At 32.9% G+C, this 23,704-nt stretch overlaps 1 protein-coding gene across 1 annotated transcript; it reads left to right on the forward strand.

The window, feature by feature from the left end:
• The first annotated feature begins 8,206 nt into the window (after nucleotides 1-8,206).
• LOC128167577 (uncharacterized) lies at nucleotides 8,207-19,467 on the forward strand. The gene is made up of 4 exons (XM_052833376.1): nucleotides 8,207-8,306; nucleotides 17,941-18,186; nucleotides 18,326-18,499; nucleotides 18,585-19,467. Exons 1-4 carry the CDS (start codon nucleotides 8,261-8,263, stop codon nucleotides 18,797-18,799), a joined length of 681 nt encoding a protein of 226 aa, XP_052689336.1. The 5' UTR covers nucleotides 8,207-8,260; the 3' UTR covers nucleotides 18,800-19,467.
• Nucleotides 19,468-23,704: the final 4,237 nt, after the last annotated feature.

Raw genomic sequence — 23,704 nt, forward strand, 5'->3', positions numbered from 1 at the left:
TTGTGTTCATATGAGGCATCCGGCAAATTTAACTATTTGCGCACGCATTATCAACTATGCAATGACAAACCTCACTTAAATTTTTAATATCACGTAGATTACTAAAAAAACGTTACTTTTATCCGTTTGCATTGAAACTAAAACATTTATACAGTTACATACATAAAGATTCAAATCACGTTTTTCCTCACATATGCGTAAGAATGTCTATCGGAAGTATAAATTACATGCTAAAAGTAAAGCTTATTCATGTCTTGATATTTCGAAAATAAACAAAACGAGGGTGTATATAGTTTATTGCGTGCAGCGTAATGCTCTCGTATTACTTACTCGTAACAGAGCTGACCAATGATATTACATGACGATCATTCCTTTAAAAGGAATACTTGTTTAAATTAAAGTAGCCTGTTACAAGATGCCATCATTACAGCAGATGGATTAAATAAGAATGTTAAAAATCGTTCGCCGTAAACAAGTAAGATGTCAGGAAGGCATCCGTTGCAAAAAGATTTTAATAAACGATAACTTTCTAACACAATTAGCAATAACAGATTGTGTTACATATAATGTATTATTATCCTTGCTTATCTATTTTACTCTTGTCTGTATGGACATTAATTAACAGCTGATGATAATGTACCCAAACCTGATGATAACATACTAACACCTGATAATAACCAAAGACATTTAGGTCATGCCAAGGAGATCATAACTTGACAATAAACATTATCAGTAATGATATGGTCATCGATTTCGTGGAACTCTATAATAGGACTATCAGAGTAATGATTGAATGTCCTTCCATCCTGGGACATTCACCTGTCAACTACGATACGACATTTCCTCGGACGTATATATATATTATTCCCCGGACTTGATCAGAAAAGAGCAATCCTAAAACATTCAGACTATACAATCACAGACTGTAGAATAACTTCTCCCGTTAGAGACTGAGTTATCTGGTGTGTATGATGCTTGGAACAATGACTGTACTTTAACACTCTTGATGGACTTTGTAACTGAGATAACTTTCTTATCTGCTTTGTAATTAATCTTTTAAAATTATTTGAAATTAGAATTCTGTTTTCTTTGTGCTGTGTTAAGAGGCTAGTATTTTGGACAGGGGTTCTACTAAAACCCCGTTTAGTGCTATTGCAAATATTTTGTGTACACCAAATCGCAGCTAAAACACCCACAAAACCCTGACTTCTCAAGAACCATTTTGCCAGGAAAGCTGAAACTTATTGTCACAACCAATACTAAATTTGTTCGATGTTTTATCCAGATTTGAGCCTTGATGTCGTACAAATAGAGTCGTATACATTACCGTGCATGAGGCCTATTTGTTTACGGCTTTTAAACCATCTTTGCTATATTAGGGATGTAGAAGTCGTCTCGGGTAGCGCACGTTTTCCGGGTACCAGATGTGACTCAATCTGACAGGTCGATGAAGGAGTAGTTTTTAATTTCGTGGTAACTGAATCCCCAGTCAGGGTAAGTTAATCTTGTACAATTATATCATACTGGAAAATGGAAATAATATTCAGCTAAAACGTTTGCTTTAAAACTACTTAGCTATTCGTATTTGTCAGTATGTTTGAATTGTATACTTTAAATTTTGCCACGTGTACCTGTCTTCAGTTTAAGTGTAAGTAACAATATTTACTTGTTACATGTTAATGTACATGGTTTCATTTTTGCCGATTGAACTGGTGCTATTCATTGAAGCTATAGCTACATGTACTAGTTGTAATTTGCTAAAGCGTTTTATACTTTGTACGATATCCTTTTGGTGGCACTGTTTTTTTTTTAAATTTTATCAACACATTTACTGAAGATTTTCCCGGTGTTTCCCAGTGTAGCTCTATGGGGCGATAGAGTTTTGTCAACGGTCGTAGAGGACTTCCCAAAGTCTAGCGTCTGGGTGAGTCGACTTGACGTCCCGGGTATAGTGGATAACATCCCGTGTTAAGTGAACGACATCCTGTGCACATCGGACGACTTCCAGTGTACAGTGGACGACTTCCTTTGTACAGTGGGCGACATCCCGTGAACAGTGGACAACATCCTGTGTACAGTGGACGACTTACTGCGTGCAATGAACAACATCCTGTGTACAGTGGACGACATCCCGTGTACAAGTGGACGATTTCCTGTGTACAGTGGACGACATCCCGTGTATAGTGGACGACTTCCTGAGTACAAGTTGAAGACATTCCGTATACAATTGACGACTTCCCGTGTACAGTGGACGACAACCTTTGTACAGTGGACGACATCCCATGTACAGTCGACGATTTCCTGTGTACATTGGAGGACATCCCGAGTACCGTGGACGACACCCCGTGTACAAGTGGAAGATATCCTTTGTACAATGGATGACTTCCCGTGTACAGTGGACAACTTCCTTAGTACAGTGGACGACATTCCGGGTACAGAGGACAACATCCCGTGTACATTGGACGAGATCATTTGTACAGAGATCTTCAACAGTGGACGACTTCCTTTGTACAGTGGACGACATCCCTTGTACAGTGGACGACATCGTGTCTACAGTGGACGACATAATATGTACAAGTAGAAAATATCCCGTGTACAATGGACGACTTCCCGAGTACAGTGGACTATTTACTTTGTATTGTTGAAGACATCCTTTGTACAGTGGACGACATCTCGCGTACAGTGGACGACAGCATTTGTACAGTCGATGACTTCTCGTGTACAGCGGACGACATAACGTGCACAGTGAACAACTTCCCATGTACAGTTAACGACATCCTTTGTACAGTGGACAACATCCCTTGTACAACGGACATGTAAAGTGAACGACATTCCCTGTAAAGACTGTACACAGTCCGATACTCCGCCGGAGCAATTGCCCACAGTCTGAATAAAAGTCCCCAAACTCTTAATAAGCATTCAACTCAAGACAAAAATTTCAACAATTAATCAACCGAAATGTCTGCAGCTGGTTCTTATCTTTATAAAACTGTATTGACTATGTTAACTTAAATAAGAGAACAATATTGTTTTTATACAATTGATATCATAATTGTAACGATTTTATGTTATGAAATGTTGAATTATGCGTACGGCACATAACGACTGTTTGTATTGTCGCTTTTCAACCAGCGGGATTGTCACGTGACCCACAATGGGTATATAAACGAGCGCGTGGCAGTCGAAGCGTTCATTTTCCCTAGCAGTCTTCAAAGAGAAAGTCCGAGAGAGGAATTGCGAGACTAAGGTCCGGCTTTGGTAGGTGGATTGTCTTGAGAGAGAGGCTACCACATTGATATTAAAAGGACCAATCGTGTTTGAAGGTCGACCAATGGTTGGTTATTATAGAGGCTGTCCTCTTGGAGGTTAGCCTAGCTTAGTCGTCGCTGATACTTTAGTAGTATCAGGGAAGGGATACGCCTTTAGTTAGAGGTTGTACACTGTCGACGTAAACACAGTGACTGCCTCTGCTGAGGGTTTACCTCTTGAGTATGTTATATAGCTAGGGCATGCCGCAGGTATTCACTGCCGCCTAAATAAGGCATATAATAGTGTTTATCCCGTGGTATTGATAAAGTTCCGATCCCGGCCGAACATGTTCATTCTGTGATTTTACCCTAAGTAAGGGAATATTTGTAGGCCAATTGCAATCACCAATCATTTTAGAGAGGAAATTAATTATTGTTTAATATTATAATATTCAACCCCCAGACTCTAGAAATGACTTGGTAACGGACCCCTTTTCTTTTCAGCTTCCAGCCTATTCTTCTCTATCTCTAATCAATCAGTTCTAGTGATGGCGTTTTGTCAATCTTACGTGTCGTTGCTGATAAAAAAGATAAGGAATCATGAATATTATATGCAAGCAATTAGAAAATTGCTATTGAACGTATGTAATTGATAATTTTATTGCACAAAACTTTGAACTTGCGTTATAGAAATAAAAGCAACAAAAAGTTGATAAATATTCCAACATGTGTCCCGTCTATTGCGTCTATAACATTTCGAAAACCGCATATTCTTGAGAAATCAAACATGGAATTTGTAATTGCAGTCTAGTTATTGGGTTATTTAATATAACTCGGGCTTCTTTTAACTAATGATATAGACACTTCCCTTACAAGCCTTGATATGCTAGCTTTGCTTATGCCATGGAGATCCGCAGTAACTGTCTGGAAATTCCCGTTAGCGAAAAAATGTAAAGCAGCCGTGACCTGGAGGGACAGTGGTAGCGAATGTGACCTTCTTGGTGGCCTTGTGACGTACTGTCTGAATGTTTTGGCGTTTCTAGACCTCTTTTTCTCTCTTTCAGAATGTCATATTTTCATTTAATGTTTTTTTTTTTTTATAATTTCAACATATTCTAATAAATGAAATATTGTGACCACTTATCAATCTTGTAGTTGGCTACTTGAACACAGCCTCTTTTCTCTAGATGACAAATTTACAATTTATCAAGAAACATTACACTGAAAGAATATTGCTTAATTGTGAATCTACTTGCCTTACTATACACTGTTACTTTGAGTTTAATATTTGTCCAATACTTCTTTTCTTAAATGACGTTAGGCTGATTCTTAATTTCCTTACAATAAATCAATGTCAATGGTTTCCATCTTATTGAGCAAGTATGCTTGACTTGACTTCGTATTAAATTTTGAACATATTCGACCAAACTGTTCTCATTACATTATATATTATATTACATTATAAATGATTTTGAAATGGAAATCTTGTGTAAAGGTAATATATATACCATTAAAAATTCAAGAGGAATATCTATTTGTTTTAATGTATGCAGATGACATGGTAAGGACTATGTGTGGTTTTATGCATTTTGCCCCCAAAATCAAAGTTTAAGAAAGAGCTTTAAAATAAGGTAAAAGATAGTTAAAATCATATTGGAAATAAAGGTGTAAAAGGTTATCACCACAGTGCCGTCATAATGTAGAATTGACGTCACGGAGATTGCATTATTTTGATAATTTGATGTTTTGTAGCAAAATATAGGTGTTTTCCGATGGTTTTTCGACTGGGAGACATCGAGCGCAGGCTTGCTCAAGTACCATTTTTTAGTATAATGTGTATAACTATCTGAAGAAAAAATATGTTAAAATCGCACTTGAGCATACCTGCGTTCTATACTTTCGAATGCAAAATATAGAGCAAAAATGAGAATATTTTCATTTGTTTGCAAATTTGCGGGAAATAAGTCATTTAGGTGACGTCATAGATAAATAGTGAATGAGCAATGATGACTAAAATCAAGATTAAAGTTATAGGCATCCTCCATACAATGATTTGTGAAGTTTTTATTTTTATGCTATACTATTTAAAAAGTTGAAATCGGGGGCAGATATTTGACCATACTGCACAAAGTCCTTTTCTCAGAAACTGCACATGAACTTCAGAAAATGTTAAATACGTTATATACTTATACTTCTGTTTGGGATCTTACTGTAAATGTATTAAAACCCCCAAAACTGTCATTTTTAGAAACGGTGGTAAAATTCACAATAGTGAAAAGTGGCATTTAAATGGCGAGCTAACTGTGAGTGCCGATAGCTTACATACCAAGCCCCAGGATCATGAAGCAAACTAAGACTTATGTCAAAACTTGTACACTGCCTTGATGTCTCATGATTGAAAACACTGACAAATTCGATTGCTATTAAAAGAGTCTTGATATAATGTTTTTTATTACAAAATTAAATTGACATATTAGGATAAACAATTATTTTATAACTTATTAAAAGTTTTACTTTAGTCTGACATTGCTTTACGACCCTGAGGCCTGGTCCTTTTGTGACATTATAATGGAACGTTTAACGATACACAGAAACATTCGGCGAGCGAAGTGAGAAAAGAAATGTTTTCTTTGAAGTCAAAAACAAGTCAATTGTATTGGAATACAGAAACAATTTTGTCAATGATACTTATATGGCTAGTATATTAAATTATGGCTGTGAGATATGTAGCATGCATGCTGCAAATGATATCAAAAAATACACAGAGATTATATTATCATGTGTTGAGCGTGAAGAAGAATTATACAAAGACTGCAATTGCATATTTTGAAACAGGGAGACTACCTTTGAAAAGCATACGAATGTTTTGAATTTAGAATTTGATTCAAATTGTTACATAATCAGAATCGTAATTTAATTGCAGTCCTGTTAAAAATGCGGTATAATGAGAGTGAAGTGTTTTTGGCACATGATAAAAATTAAGTAAGTGTAATTCAAAACAAGAGATGATTGTGAAACACGTTTGCCCCATTCCTTGAAGTCGTCTGTGAAGAAAATGACCGGAAAGGGCATAACTCTATAAAAACTTGCTCTATCGTACCCCAAATCGACTTTACCTGGCGTATATGGTAGGAGCATGATTACATACATTGTACAACTTATTTTCTTATAATTAAGCAAAGATTCATTGATCATTTTATTCCACAACTTGTAGAACAGGTTAATTCCTCATCTCGATGTTATTTTTACAAGCATATTATCGATCAATTTTCATTACAATATTATTTAACAAAATCAATACATATACCTTCTACATATAAGAAACACATTGCAAGAATTAGATTGTCATCTCATAGACTTGCAACTGAAAGTGGACGACACACGAATGTACAAAAAGAAATGCGTTTATGTAAATTTTGTTCTGATATTCAAGATTAATTCCAGTTTGTTTTGATATGTCCACAGTTTAGAGAAATCCGAGTAAAATAATTAAAGAAATATTTTTGGCAAAAAACCTTCTGTAAACAAATTCAAACAATTATTAAGTGTTCAAAATTTTAAAGAACTGTGTGATTCTTGGGAAGTATCTTCGCCTAGCTTTTAAAAGTAATAATAATTAAGAAATAAATTCTTTTCTTTTTTTCAGCTGCTCGTAAAAATTTATTATATATACATTGCCAATGTGCTTTACTTATGTACATGTACCATACTATTATTTCAATATTGCTTTTAATTACATGTAACAACCTATGCTATAAGATGTGTGTCTTGTGCAAATAAAGAATGAATGAATCACGGACGCATTTTAATGAGCACGAACGTAATGGCAATCACTCCGATGCTCTATCTTGCTCTCTACGTAGATCAGAAATAAAAGAAAACCAGGAGAACAAGAAACAACGACTGACAAGACTTGGGCATTCATACATGAGACTTAAAAAAACAAGTACTACACGGTGAGACTAAAAGACCCTAAACTCAGAAAATAATACCATATCGACAACATACATTAACACTAATCATGACAAATTTTCAACAATTAATAGGAGTTAATGCTGGTGGTTTTTATCTAAAATGTGAAGATGAAAGTGACTGCATGTATACATGCTTAAATTTCAAAGTTTTTAAGCATCTGATATAATATGCATAATTACCGAAAACTAATTAACTATTTATAAGGTCCATTTGCAGAAAAAGTACATTAGTAAAAGGGTGAACTATGTAAAAAGTTAAAAAAAATAGTTCATATTGCTTTATAAATGAGATTGACACTCTTTAACCATTTGATTCGTGCGAATTAAGAAGAGTTAATTTCATGTTTAAAGGCCAGACTTTGGGATTGTTTAGAAATTACTACTCTAGAGACCGATTTCACACTCAATATAAGCACAAGAAGAACATTGGTCTAAATAAATCCATGACTAAACTTGGTAAGATGTATGCAAGTCCAATACATTAATTACATTAAATTAACATATTATTGGAAAAAAGAGAATAAAGCTTTTAGAATGAGCTTTAATGAATCATATAGGGCTGAATGTACTTGTATTGGAGACCATGTTAGTGGGAATGAAATATATGCTGTTTTAAAAATCGAACTCCGGCCACACCAATATAATTTCTTGTTCGTCGAACCCCGCGCGCTCGTATTTGAATAATTCTTTACAAATAATATTATTATTAATTCCCAGCATCCAGATAGTTCTGCATTGTTTTCTGTTCTATTTCCGCATTAATTTTCGTATTTTAAATAGTTTTAAAATATAAAACAGAAACAAGCAGAAAAATATATTCGTCCGCACAAATTTTTTTATGTACCCCCTATTTTTCATACAAATAAAAAATATTTTTTTTATTTAATCACTCGCCCGCCTTACCTTTTTTTTTTTATTGAATGTCCGACGAACAAGAAATTATATTGGTGTGGCCTCCTGCTTTAATTACGGAATCCATATATAAGTTGCTTATAAAGCCGTGACACAACATTAACTCACTAAACTTTGTGAATAAGCATGGAATTGTTTGCGTGGATTTTGCTGCTGTCGCCATTGTTTCAAGGTAAGATTTGTTTTTATCCTTTATTTGTCAGAGTTCATAAAAGTGTGCACAAATTTAAATTATGGTTCTAAAGTTATATGTACCGTTATATATTACTATATTATATATTATTATATGTTACGTTATACGTTATATGTTTCAAAAAAAAGAAGAAATGTTTGCGGTTTTTATTCATCAAGGTAGAAAAGGTTTTTCTGTAATTTATAACTTATCCTAAACGCATTTAAAAGTATTGGGTGTAATTTTCAATTATTTTCCGAAAAACTTGTTAAAACGCCCCTATCTGATATATTTGTCACAAGATATTTATTTACAAACTTCTTCAGTTATTTTAAATTTCAATTTATTTTCTCAAACCCTTAGCATGCAATAGTACATGAGGTACAATTATAACACATTTGCGTTAAATTGTAACGCCAAGGGTCTTATGAATTATATATAATTTTATAATACAATATAGTAATACATGTGTTAATAAGCAAAAAATGGTACTAATTCAAAAAGTGGTAGAAAAAGTGGATGTTTTAAAAAATGAAGTCGACGCAAAAGCGAGGTCGGCGTGTTAGTAATGATGTCACCTAATTGGAGACAATAGAAAGAAACAGTGAGAACTGAGATCATTTTGAGCTGGAGGACCTATCAAAGATGTAATATTGACGTTTGTATTTAATCTCTGCCTAGTTGTGAAAATGGAGGTCCATATATTTATTGATAGTTTTAACTTTTATTCATTTGTAAATTTAATTTGGAAAAGTTCTCAATTCCTCTCGATAAAGTGTTTTCAAACGGTATGCTCTTTATAGAGCAAATACGCAAATCCAAATAAACAAGAATTTTTTATAAATATGAATTAAAAATCCATTTCCATTTCGATTTAATAACCTTAGTACAGTACTCAATGAATACCAATGAATGATGTGTCACATTTGTCATAGGGTTTTCTTCCATAAACCTCATCATACCGACTCACTTTAGTTCAGTTTTTCCAGCATCACAAAGATGACATTAATACGGCATATATAGCTTTAAAATAAGTTTCTAAAAGTGTTTCTTTACCACACATTTTACTGTCTAATTTTTGTATATTGTGATGATTCCTATCTTTACCCAGCTTACGTAGACTTTCCCAAACATTTGCCTTTTTGCAAAAGGTGTTCATTGACCGTATTTAAAGTTTGTGTCAAATATCAAGGTCATATCAGACCTTGGATCCTAGGTTTTTCCAATTCAACGCACCTGACTTATTCTATTTCCAAAAACGCTTAATAAATAAAGGATTATATTGATCTTAAGTTGCAACTTAAAGTCAAAACAAAGTTCTATAAAATGTTTTGTTTATCCTTATGTTCTTTATAAAGCGGGTTCTTTGAGATTGTCGCCATCTAAATAATGTCTTGTTACACTCTTTTCTCTTAATAATAAAAGGCCTATTGGCCACAGCTTAGGTGACCAACAACTCTTGTATCTTTCGAAATTGTAAGAAATGAAACGCTTCTAAAATATCGAAAATTCACCCAAAAAAAATCATTTCATTAAGGGTTTGACAATACATAAGGTAATAAATAAAATAAGATCATTGACCTGACTTTTGGGACATCCTATCATAAATTCTAACGATGCATGAGTTGTCAAGTTCAATTACACAAGGTCTCAACAAATCAAAAGTAACATCATTGGAAAAAAAATGTTAGCATGGATATTGATTAAATGCTAATTGGGTTATTTTACCTACATTTAAGTTAAAATACAATAAGGTTACAAAATTCACTAACATGCTCATTTTGTAATCAAAATATAGAATCAATAACACATTTATTTGCTGACAGTTTTCTTGTCAAATGGTAATATTTGGTACTTCTGGAAGAATTGGTAAGAAGCAAGTTTAATTTTTTTTAAGCAATCACATAAGCCCGAATCTCAAAAAGTAGAGATGACCACTTCACTGTATTTTCAGGGTGGTAATGGTATACTACCAGCAGATGACCCTGAAAATCTCAGGCCCCATTTGAAATCTAAATTTTTAATTGCTACCTGCGTTTTTTAAACGCAGTTCACTTTTCAATAGCTCTTTCTTTTATAAAATTTGATAAACAGACTACGTGTTGTAAATTCAACAAGAGAAATATATATGGACTAGAAAACATATTGGTACTAACAGTAAAAGAATTTATTTATGCTGGTAAATATAACAAGCGGCTCATGATCCACATCGCTCACATTTTGTCTTAAAACACTTTAAATAATTAGAATAGAAAAATTCAATATTTAGCATAGTTAAAAACAATAATATTTAGCTGCAGGACTGTGGCTCCCGGTCTGAAAAAATTCGGATGGACGACTTGGGAGCTACAGGTGTAGGTAGTCCAAAACATGTTCTATATTAGCATATACATGAAAGTTTGAAAAAAAGATACAGTGACAAAGAAGTTTGATGATCAGAGCTCTAATTAAATAAAATTTGTCCATTTGATTATGCATATTTATGATATATCAAAAGTATGTCACTCTAACCTTCATATGAATATGTTTGCATGGTAATATCATACAATTAAGCATTGTATTATTATAGTAACAGATTTATAAACATTTTTCTATAAACATTTCAATGATAAGAGGTCAGGCTTTTAACTATTTAGACCTATATTTTGTGCGGATGCTTGCATAAGTTCTCAAAAAGATTTTAAAACATGTTTTTACTTATATCTATTTCTGTTGAACTTTGGACTTTTTCGGAATTTGGTTTTTCGAATAATAAAAAAATATAATCTTAAGAGGTTTTGATGTAAATATTAGCATTACTGGTTGCAGTGGTTCTTGATAAGAAGAATTCTCAAGACTGACACTTTTTTCCCAGTGTTTTATTTTGTCTCATTGTCTCATTTCGAAATGATTTAAATGATTTAAAAACCCTTTTTCATAAGGATGCTTTGTAACAAGTTCAGTTGAATTTGGACCAGTGGTTCTAAAAAGGAGTAAAAACATGAACAAATTACAGACAGAGAGATAGAGACGATGTACAACAGGTGATCAGAAGATATCAATGCCTCAGGTGAACTTAATCAAGGAGGTATATATAGTTTTTATTACGATTAAAACATGACTTATCCTGCGTTATTAGCAGCGTGTACCCCTGGAGATAAGTGTAATATAGCAACAATAAGGAAAAAATATTGTGTTAAGTTGCATGTCATTAAATATTAAATACTTTGATCGATAGTGATCAGTAAAGTATTGATTCTATCAGACACGGTATATACGTTATGTTGTAGAAGCTCTCAGGCTTGAAAAGATACACTCAGTTTCCTGAACGTTGCTGTTAACATTAAGAAGTCTTTGAGTCAGAAGTTCTGAACGCATGGCTTTCAAGAAGAAACTGCGCAAAAATTGCAGCACTTTCTCGTTGAAGAAAGGTGCATAACGATGAAAGCGTTCAACGGGTAGCCCACAAGTGGTGGAACAAACAAAATCGCTGAAATCGACATTACACACTGCCATTTGTTCCTGTAATTGGTAAAAGTGTCTTGAGACACTTTGTAGCGTATTGGTATTAGGCTTTTTCTCTCGTTTTGGGCATGGAGGTCTTAGATAGAAATTAGGGGTGTTGACTTTTTATGGATTAGCGTATCTGATCTTGAACGGACACTTGATCTCCACCAGTCCTTTACCACAACACATACAGTCAGTCACTGCATCTTGGCCGGCCCCAAGAGTAGGATAATGTGGGTTTAGCGCCAGACCAGTATTCTCAGAGTACTATTTTAGGGCTACTTCCTCATTCATCTTTCCCACATTATCGGCGGTGTCTCGATGTTGGGCACATAGTGCATGATTCCTTTGATGAGGGTAACACTTGGGCTATGCATATTTGTATGGCAAACGTCAAAGAATTTTAAAGCCGATAGTCTGCCCTCTCTGAACTTAAACTACTGAGTACAAGTACCCAAACTTTGCTCTTTGGTCAGCTTCTCAACATTGTGCGATTCCTTTTGACTGACGGTGATCGTGTTGATCGGAGTATACTTAAATCGCATATAGATGCGTTATAGTAACTATGAGATAAGAGTGATATTAAATAGAATTATTCTCTGAGTTTACTCGGTAAAATTGATTCTTATCACAAATAATGCATTCATATGTTTGTAAATATCAGTTTCAAACTATTTATCTTAATTGAGTGAAATTAAAAAAATAATTACTTGTTTGAAACAAAATACTGATAACGATAATCTAAGGTACAGTGTTGAAAAATGTCAATTCCATTGAATGTGTTAAATGATAATGAATAGATACATTAGTTTGTCAAAACAACTATCTTAGCTCATAATAGTCACAACTGCTGGTACATGCTTCTACGGGTGGTCTACGGGTGTTCTTTTAATGAAAATCTTGCGAGACAAGCAAGTGCATCTTACGATTTCGGAAGGACGACGCATCCGTAAGCACGCACGATGGCTATTGCACAATAATCACCACGGTTTCCTTGCGAGAACTGAAAATGTGAGCTGCACTAGCATCTCACATAATGAACCCGTGAGATGACCGTACGATTTGAATTGCACGAACGACGTAGGGAGATCTCAGTTGTCCCTTGCTTTATACGAACGTTGACTGCAAGTCGCATGTGCTTACCCTCAGCATTTCAATTGAACTTGCAGTAGGCGTACGTTACACTCATGTTGTGCGTAAGTGTAATTGCTCGTTGTGAATTGTATATTGAAGTAGATATTGGAAGTAGAAGTGCTTGACCTGCAAGCGTGCTAAGATAAAATCATAAACATTTTATGAGTAAGAAGGAGAATAATGATCTGTACGCGCAGAACGATATTTTTAACTTATTAACAAGTTGAACCAATTACACAAAAAACTCTAACACATCTTCCTGGAGGAAGTTTTTTTCACGAGCATGGTAATGTTTGTAAACAGAGTCCTTTCTCAATTTTGAAAATATTGATCACTATCTCATATGATCATTTAAACTTTTTAAAAATATTTTCATAATTGTATCGAAATCAGAATATTAGAAAAGATTAAACATTTTTTGAGGAAGAAGGGGAATAATGATCGTTTTGTACGCACAGAACGATATTTTTAACAAGTTGAACCAACTACAAAAAAACTCATATGAAGAATGTAGAGAGGCAGTAAATATCATGAAAAAAGAAATATCACGTGGTTTAGATGGCTTACCTAGTGGATTTTATCAATGTTTTTGGGACGTTATCGGTCATTTTTTCTACAAAGGTCTTAAAGAAATAGTTCAAAGAGGTGACATGACATACTCTCAAAGATAGCTTAAAAAATTACCGACCAATTACTGTGGAATCATTAAATTTCGTGGGGGACAATTTTCGTGGATTGTTTAAATTTTACAGGTTCGTGGGGACGTAATTTGGTGTATTCTCTTAAACCTACAAAGAAATATGACTTTATTACCCTATTTATTAATTCGTAGAGGATGTTAATTCGTTAATTAATGAGAGGTACCCAAGAATTCCACGAAAATTGAGCCACCACGAAATCTAGTGATTCCACAGTAGTTTAACAAATACAGACTATAAAATCATTGCTTTCATTTTTGCGAAAAGATTACAAACGATATTAAGTAAACTAATTAGCGAACAACAAACTGCATACATTAAAGGACGGTATATCGGAGAAAACGCTCGATTAATTTTTGGATGTTTTTGAATACTGTGAAACAGAAAATCTTGATGGCATATTACTCTTCTTAGACTTTGAAAAAACATTCCATTCAGTGGAGTAGAATTTCTTGTTTAAGGTTCAAGAAAAATTTAACATAAGCAATAACTTCATAAATTGGGCAAATATACTTTATACCAATCCAATATTTAAGATGAAAATTAACGGTTGGCTGTCAAAAACATGCACAATGACTCGCGGAATTAGACAGGGTTGTCCACTTTCTGCCTTGCTATATCTTTTTGTTGCTGAAATTCTAGCTATTAGGATAAACGGTAATCAGAACATAAAAGGAATAACAATAAACAACAATGAAATAAAAAAAAAAACCATTCAACATGCAGATGATCTCAGTATAGCCCAAGAGATAAAATGTCAATGAAACATGCTAAACAAATTTTGTAAACACGCTGGATCTATAATAAACATAAACAAAACAGAATGTATTTTTTTAGGAACTGTAAAAAAGTTTATGATGAGCTCTATGGTATTAAAACTACAAACAAAGCACTAAGATGTCTGGGAATCTTCATTGGTCACGATAAAGTAGAATGTTATAATAAGAACTGGATGAAAATTTATCATGATGTTGAAAAGCTTTTTAAATCTTGGAAAAAAAGAAAATTAACTTTATTTGGTAAATCATGCATAGTTAACACACTTGCTTTATCTAAACTCACATACGTTCCTTCAATACTTAATTTTCCTGAAAATGACTTTATAAAAAAAAATTCAACGCTTAATCTATAACTTTATTTTGGATAAAACCGAAAGAATTAAACGCAATACCTTAATAGGTAGTGTATTAAACGGTGGGTTGGCAGTTAATGATATTGAATGCAAAATAAAAGCGTTAAAAGCCTCATGGGTTCCTCGACTTCTAAAAAACAAAAACATTCTGCACAAAATTTTAGATTCTTACTGTAAACAAATAAACGTAGATGTAAATTACGCTTTACAATTTTCAGGAAAAAAGATAGAAAATATGCAAAAAGTTGGGAAATTACCAAATTATCAACAAGTGTTATGCTCATTCAATGAATGTAAGCCTAAAAACTTATAAAATATTTCATCAATTAAAATTGTACAAAAACTAATATGGAAAAACTGCAATTTTTGCATAAGGGAAATTCCCTATTTAAAAAATTGGATTACATGTGGAATTCTATATGTAAACGACTTGTTAAATGATGAAGGTAATTTCAAGTCTCTTACAGACTTCAAAGACTGTATGAAAATAAATCAACCTGGATATATGAATTTAAGATTCTTTCCTCTGTTTTCAAGTCACTATATAGGAAATTTGATTTTTCAAATTGTAAGTTCACTAATATGCAAAAAAATAATTATTTTAATTTTTATTCAGGTTATGAGAATGTATTACGGCAAAGATATGGTTTTTTCTATGAGAATTTAGTTAATAAGAAATTTATTAAACCTGGTTATCAAACTGTTTTACAAAAGGAGAATAATATTGATTCTGTTGATTGGATATGTATTTACAAATGTAAATTATTAGATATTTCTGATAAACGTCTAGTAGAATTCAATTACAAAGTATTGAATAATATTTTTGTAACAATGTATATTTGAGTAAATGGAATAAAGAAATACACAGTCAATGTAAAATATGCCAGAAGAATGAAAATTCAAAGCATCGTATTTTTGAATGTGATAATGTATTTGAAATATGGAATGCTTTAAACGTTTACCTTAAAATTGATATTAAGTGGAAACATGTATTTTAGGTTTTTTTTAATGAACAAAATAGAAAAATCGTATCATTGAATACCCTCATTTCATTTGTAGCATACAGAATTTATAAATATAAGATGAAATGTCGGTACATTCCTTACAAGAAACAAATTACAATATTTTGAACCATTTAAAGGTATCTTCTGTATTCTATGCTTCTGTTTTAAAAAGTCTCAATTCATACGTAGACTATAGAATTTTCAAAAATTAAAAAAAAAAAAATTGAGAGAATCTACTTCCCTAAGTATATTCTATATTTTGTTGATGTTATCTCTGTTTGTTTTATTTGATGTAATACTGATATAAGGAATAAATCTATAAAAAAAAAAAAAAAAAAAAAAATAGAAAAATTTCCAACACATCCTCCGAAGGGAAGTTGTTTTAATGAGTATGGTAATTTGTTTTGTAATAAGAGTACTTTCTCCATTTTGAAAATATTAATTATTATCTCATTTGACCATTTAAACTTTATTGAAATGTTTTCATAATTGTATCGATATCAGACTATTAGAAAATAATTTATAGACTTTGAATTTTAAAATATATGAAGCATAAATGATCGCACCATTTCAATAATAACATTTGTAAAAGCAATTAAAGTAATTCAATGTGGCTTTTTACTTTCAAGTGAAAGTTTTGTCAATGTTTTTTTCCCGAAAATATTGTAAAGTTCAATAATTAGTTAATAAAATTTAAATCCATCTATTTTTAATAAATATATTACATTGTCCATAAACTTAATCAGTTGATATTTAATTCGCTGAAATAAGATTTTTGCAGAGATTATATTCTAGATTTCAGAAATTTTTTGATGATATTAGGTACGAAAAATGAATTGTGTTTTCAATACATTATACATTCGTGTCGAGCAATTATAGATTAATAGTCTTTTTTTTCTTCGAGTTCTTTTGACTTTTGAGTATTCACTTGCTTACAGTATATATATTTCAGTACAGGTCTAGAGATAAAATATTCTCAGTTTACGTAAAAAATAATGGTTTTCCGTGCCACTGTCGTGGGGCACAGAAAAACGTCGTAACGATGGAATTGCAGGTGACCTACGACGCGAGTGTTCGAAAGGCAGACATACGTCTGGCGCACGAAATTCGTAGGACAGAAGTACGGTTCTTACGAGCAACGAGCGACAACCCGTCTTTAAACAAAACTGTATGTGACACCTAAGAATGGAACGTCAAACGACTGTTTGCCCTTCGTTGCACTCGCAATCACTTTATAAATATTGCTTATTATGTAATATGTACTTATATTCATCCTTTTTGATAAAATAACTATTTACCTGTATCTGTCAATTTTTTCTACTTATTGGACGGCTTCAAATTTTACACTAGACAAGTGAAGATAAAAAAAATAGAAAGACAAAACATACAAATACTGATTATTTCATTACATCGAAAAGAATTGCAGTTGAAAAACTATATACCAAGAATATCCATGTAGTTTTCATAAGATAGAGAAATTCTGACAAATTAACAAAAATACCTTTTTAGAAAATTCTGAAAGTCTTAAAATGTTGTCAAATTATATAAATATTGACCCTATAAATGAAACTGTATGAGAACTTTGCATGCCAATCTACCAGTTATATCAGTACATCTACATAAACAGATTAATTTTATTTCTTAAGAAAACCGATTGTGGTTCATAGCTCAATAGAAACTAACATGGCCGAAATTTACACGATCCAGTTCTAACCTGTTTATCGATTGGTTAAAACCTAAGTTTATATAAAATATTTTTTTGGCCTATTTCTTTGATTTATTTTCATTCACATTATGTGACGTCTGAAGTGACACTTTTTTTATAATTCAATCAAAATCAATAAAAATTTGACATTTTTCTTACCTTTTTTCGAACTGGGAATAAAGAGCGACGCTTTGACTGGTGAAAATATTTTGGTTGTTCAAGCAATCGCTCAATGTTTTCATAAAGAAAAACTGCTTCAAAACAATCTGCTAAAAATGCGATTATGGCGGTAAAAGGTAAACTTTTTTGATGCCATTTTTTTAAATTGTGGGCTTAGTTATAAAAAACTTCATATGTATATCTGTACAAAGAAAACAAAGAATAACAATAAAATGACGATGTTCATTTAAGGGGGCAATTTTAGGCTCAAACAATATGTAGTAAGAATAACTTAAAGAAATTACTGAAATTGCAGAGTGCTTGGCTTCTCAAGTCTGGAAAATCGTGCCCCGTCTTCAAGATGGAGGGATAGCAGAAATACCTGCGAAGTCCTACACCGGATGTACTACATCTCTTTGTGCATTGGAATGCCAGATGAGACCGCCATGTCAACTTTTCCGTTATAACTCAAACACATCAGAGTGTGACTTGTATGATGGAATAAAATTCAAAAGAACCTCATACGTTCACCAAAACCAGTTTTATCAGAAGATGCCTGATCGTAAGATTTTTCAAAGTTCTAATTTTCCGTCATGTGATACAGGGAATATGGCTGTCTTTAAATATCTCGTTATGCATATAGTTATGCGAAAAACGTTGTTAAATCTTTAAGAGTGTGTAATGTTAGAGTTTGTCTTTAGATTGCGTGACAGGGCATGACGAATGGTTCCCCGAGTATCAGACTTGCATTTGGATTCCGACCCACGTTTCTCCATACGAAGAGGCAAAACGTCTATGCGAATCAGCAGGGAAAGTCATGTTAGGCATCAATAACTTTTCACAAGTCTTGTATCTGATGGATCTTATAAATACAAGTAAGGATTCTGTGAGCCTTTATATTAAATGCATTTAAATTATAGTTGGTATTTTTTATCAGTGGTTTAATCCATTTTATTTTAGAATATATTTTCGTATACTCTCGACGCACTGGATACAAAACTTATGAGATGGATGACGGGACTTTGATCCCATCTACATTGTGGTGTTCGGATCAGCCATATGAAGACTCGGGCTGTTTAGGGGTCCAAAATGACCCCCAGAGTAGCTGGTGTACCTATCCCGGATTAGACGATTATGTATATTGTTCTCAGTCATCACGGTTTTTCTGTGTGTAGACAAGACAAAATCACGTCACTTGTGTACAAACAGCTTTAGAGAATTAGGAAGACTGGATGGTTGTGGTTATTGTATGCTATATGAATCTCCTTGAAATGAAGAGCTCTATATTTAGATATATTCAGATAATGTTCAAATTTTTAAGATATTGTATTTATAATATTTTCTTCACAAATTTATAGGGTATGGCCAAAAATGTCATATCTAAAATCTTACGTATCGAACTATTTCCAAAAAGTCTTTGAAACTACAAGTATTTTAAACTTGGTTAATATTTTTGACAATTTGTTAAAAACATGTTTGAAACAGATAGTCTATACTGTGCATTATTCTAAAACAGTCTCAAAAGTTTGAGGATAATAAACTTGGTCAATTTGTTTTACCATTTTAATGTTAATAACACCCCTCTACATTGTTCGCACACACCCTTTAGATCTGTGGAAGCACGCACAAATAGTTCAGAAACGACCATAAATACCGGTGACGTTCACACTATTGGTCATAAGTACATGTACATGTAAATTTGACCACGGACTGAAGAATTTGTCAATGAATTTAACACGAATTTTTAAATCCCATTTCTTAGTTTTTCTGAACTTTTAATTTTAAACAATAATTTTCGTAAATATATATCCGATATGTTCTTACAGGTATCGACATAACCGATTCACGGACTAACTAGTTTTGAAAAAATTGTTTGCATGACTGTACTTTTATAATCTTCTTTCAAACGTTTTGATAAGCATTTGTTTATGTAATTCATCCATAAAGTATTTTAAAATACTACAGGTATATTTAATTTATACATGGACATATGTAAATATTTGAGTATTAATAGATGGTTAACTCATTTGACTTTCATTACAGAAACCGAGTGCAATTATTTCCACCATAATTTGATGGTATTTTTAATTAAGTTTTATGATAACGTATATTGTTGATGTTGACTGTTTGGTAGTTAATGTTTCATACTAGTAAGAGAGAACTTCAGAAAAACGAGAAAAGGCGGAGTGATTCGGGATATTCCAGTGAACTGTACCTTCAACAAACATATATTCAAGCGTTCGAACTTAGATAAAGTCATATTCTGATATTATAGCGAGAGACTTTTGCAATAATAATTACCGTTCCTCACATTAAACACCATGCAAAATCGGTATCATCGCCAAATATAAGCTCTCCTGATATGAAAAAAAACCGAATATCGGTTCAACAGCATGCATTAAAACATAATCCTATCATAAACAGTCGTGCGAGAATCCAAAAAAAATTCTGCTTTCTAACATTTTTGTAACATAATATCAATTGATTAAGTCTTTTTAATTTAGAATAAGCAAGTATTGTTTATTTAATCATTATTTTAATATTCCTTTACTGTAACATTTTTTGACAAGGTTCATGAACCATGGCTTATTATTCAAAACTAGTTATTATTATACCCGCACTTTCTAAAGAAATTTCTGGTATTTTGCTCTTACCATGGTCCATCCGTCCGTCACGTTTTACTTTGTTAAACTGCTTATAAACCATCATATTGAACTCTTAATGTTTGATTTGGGTATCATGTTTTTTTTGTAAAAAGGATTCAAAACTTCTCTGGTAATCCTAAAGGTCAAATAATTGGTAAAAATGACTTCTTCACAAAATAACTTTCTTTCTCGAACTCCTGCTACATTTTCAACAATAGACAACTCATCCCTTGGAGTATAATTTAAGGTGTTCTATAGATGCGCAATGAGGTTTCGGAATTTTCAATTTTGTCCTGGGGGTCATTTAGTGGATACAAAATGACGGTTTTTTGTGTTTTTTGTTTTAATACCCCACTTTACCATAGAAAGTTCGTGTATAATGTTGTTACCCTGTTCCGTTCGTCCGTCGATCCGTCCGTTCGTCACGTTTTATTTTCTAAAACTGCTCTTACATCTTATAAATCAGCAAATTAAACATTTTGAGTTTGATTTGGGGTGTCATGTTCTTTTTTAAAAACGTTTCAAAAATTCTCTGGTAGTCCTGGGGGTCAAAAAGTCGGTAAAAATTGACGTTTTTTCACAATAAAACCTTCTTCCTCGAACTCCTCCTGCATTTTTAACAGTAGACAAATCATCTCTTGGAATATGTTTTAGAGTATCCTATAGATGCGCAATAAGGTTTCGGTATTCCAATTTTGTCCTCGGGGTCTTTAATGGCTGAAAATGAGTTTTTTTAACCAAATAAACTGGTTTCAAAAACGTGAACATTTTTTGCAGTTGCCAAATAATCTTCTAGAATATAATTGGGGGTGTCATTTTGAAGTGTTGAAATGTGAGTGTTATCAGTTTCCAGATTTTCTGTTTATTAAAGGAATCAGTGGGCAACAAAAATGACTTTTTAAAAAAAAAAATGTATGGTTCCCAGAACTCCTCTTACAACTTATGGAGTAGCTATGTCATCTCTTGGGTTATAATTGGGGCTGTCCTATAGATGTGCAATAAGGTTTTGAAATTTAAATTTCATCCAGGGAGTCAAATAGAAGCAGAAAATTGACGTTTATCACTCCAAACCCCCCCCCCTTAGATCCAAGAACTCCTCTTAACATTTAATGGATAGACACATCATATCTTGGAATATAATAGGGATTGTTCTATAGATGTGCATTAAGGTTTTAAAAATATTAATTTCATCCCGGGAGTCAAATAGAAGCAGAAAATTGACGTTTATCACTCAAAAAAACAAAAACAAAAAAAAAACCCATAGATCCAAGAACTCCTCTTATCATTTAATGGATAGACACATCATATCTTGGGGATATGATAGGGACTGTTTTATAGATGTGCACAAGGTTTTAGAAATTTTAATTTCATCCTGGGGGTTAAATAGTAGCAGAAAATTGACGTTTATCACTCCAACGCCCCCCCCCTCCCCATAGATCCAAGAACTCCTCTTATCATTTAATGGATAGACACATCATATCTTGGTATATGATAGGGACTGGTTTATAGATGTGCATTAAGGTTTTAAAAATATTAATTTCATCCTGGGAGTCAAATAGAAGCAGGAAATTGACGTTTATCACTCCAAAAAAAAAAAACCCCATAGATCCAAGAACTCCTCTTATCATTTAATGGATAGACACATCATATCTTGGGGATATGATAGGGACTGTTCTTTAGATGTGCATAAGGATTTAAAAATTCTAATTTCATCCATGGAGTTAAATAGTAGCAGAAAATTGACGTTTATCACCCAAGAATAAAAAATGAATACCAGAACTCCTTTTAAGATTTAATGGATAGACACATCATATCTTGGGATATGATAAGGATTGTTCTATAGATGTGCATTAAGGTTTTGAAAAATTAAATTTAACCACGGGGCCAATGATCTACATATCGGTTGATGCCCCTTGACACAAGGAACAAGAATATGTATGGTTTAAGGATGGGGATTTCAACCGTCTTAAAGATATTAAGGGGCTTGCCTTGCTTGTTTGAGGGGTCAGGACCACCCACAGGGCTCATGACCTACATAATATATGATGCTCCTTGACATAAAGAACAAGAATATATATGGTTTAGGGGTCATAATTATAAAGTTTCTCAGATATATGGTAATTTCCAATTTCTGGGGGTGGGGATGACCCCAGGGGTCAGATCTAATAAACCCTATATATTGCCAGTAACAGTCAATATATGATTATGAAAACCCTATATTATTATCTTTGTCTTCAAGTTACCATTTACAATAGAGTCTTCGATTCTTCCTATAAGGTTCAATGTTAGACCCTACACCCTTTTGATCCCCCCACCCCCTGAAAAGTGGTTGTTTAACCCCAAATGAAAAAAATCAAACCAGGCCTATCGTATCCTAGAGGTTTGTACAATTCTGTTTAGCTATCTCTGAGAAACAAGTTCAGAGCGGGAAAGAAGAAGAAGAAGAAGAATACATGTAAGAAGAACCGTACAAAAACAATAAGTCTCCAAATGTCATTTGGAAGACTTAATAATGATTAAATAGAGACAGGATCATCAAACATCAATAATTAAAATATAATTGACAATCTATGATTCTAAGAGGGTCAGGATGACACTTTAGGGTCATGACTTACATACCTTAATGATCTGATGCTAATGACCAAAGGAGGTATAATATCTTTGGCATTAGATGGGGACCTCAATGGTTTTTATGATATTTGATAATTTCAGGAAGAGCACTTGGGATCTTGACCTACATACCATCTGAAATGCTTTGAACAAAGAAACAATAATGTATGTACATGAACTATAATTCAATTTAAGAACCCAGATATAGATCTATCATCTATGTTTTGTAATACTTCTCATGTGTAAATACATGTATTAACCTGTTTTGTTCCATACTATTCATGTTCATGACTGTAGAATGACTTAGTCTCATTTTAAATTACATCAGAAAATTGTCAAATATATGACTTGGAACCCTCACCCCAAACAAACTCAAATATAAAAAGTCACCCCCTCCCTACCCCATGAAAATTTTCTGGATCCGAGCATGTATTCTCCCTTAATCTACAAATAAAATGAAATAAGAAAAAACTTGCCTTTATTTACGCAAATGGAAATAACTATACATTTACACTTTTCTTTATTGTCAAATGATCTTTTTATATAAATCAAAATATAATTTGGGGTCAAAAAAGTTTTATAAACTGATAAAAAATGTTCTCAAAAAAATCACATTAAACCTTGCATAACTGACAAATGATCTATTGAGATATGATCAGAAGTCATATTTCTACCTTGAGATCAATAACCAATATTCATTGACAGTTTAAAATTAATAGGAAAAAATGATTTAAATTATTAATGTTTATACTCCACATCCACACCCCCCCAATCAAACCTTAATGTAAAGATTCAGTCTTACATTCTTTCATGTGTACAGTAGCA

Source organism: Crassostrea angulata, chromosome 1 (assembly GCF_025612915.1).
Source record: "Crassostrea angulata isolate pt1a10 chromosome 1, ASM2561291v2, whole genome shotgun sequence".
NCBI lineage: Eukaryota > Metazoa > Mollusca > Bivalvia > Ostreida > Ostreidae > Magallana > Magallana angulata.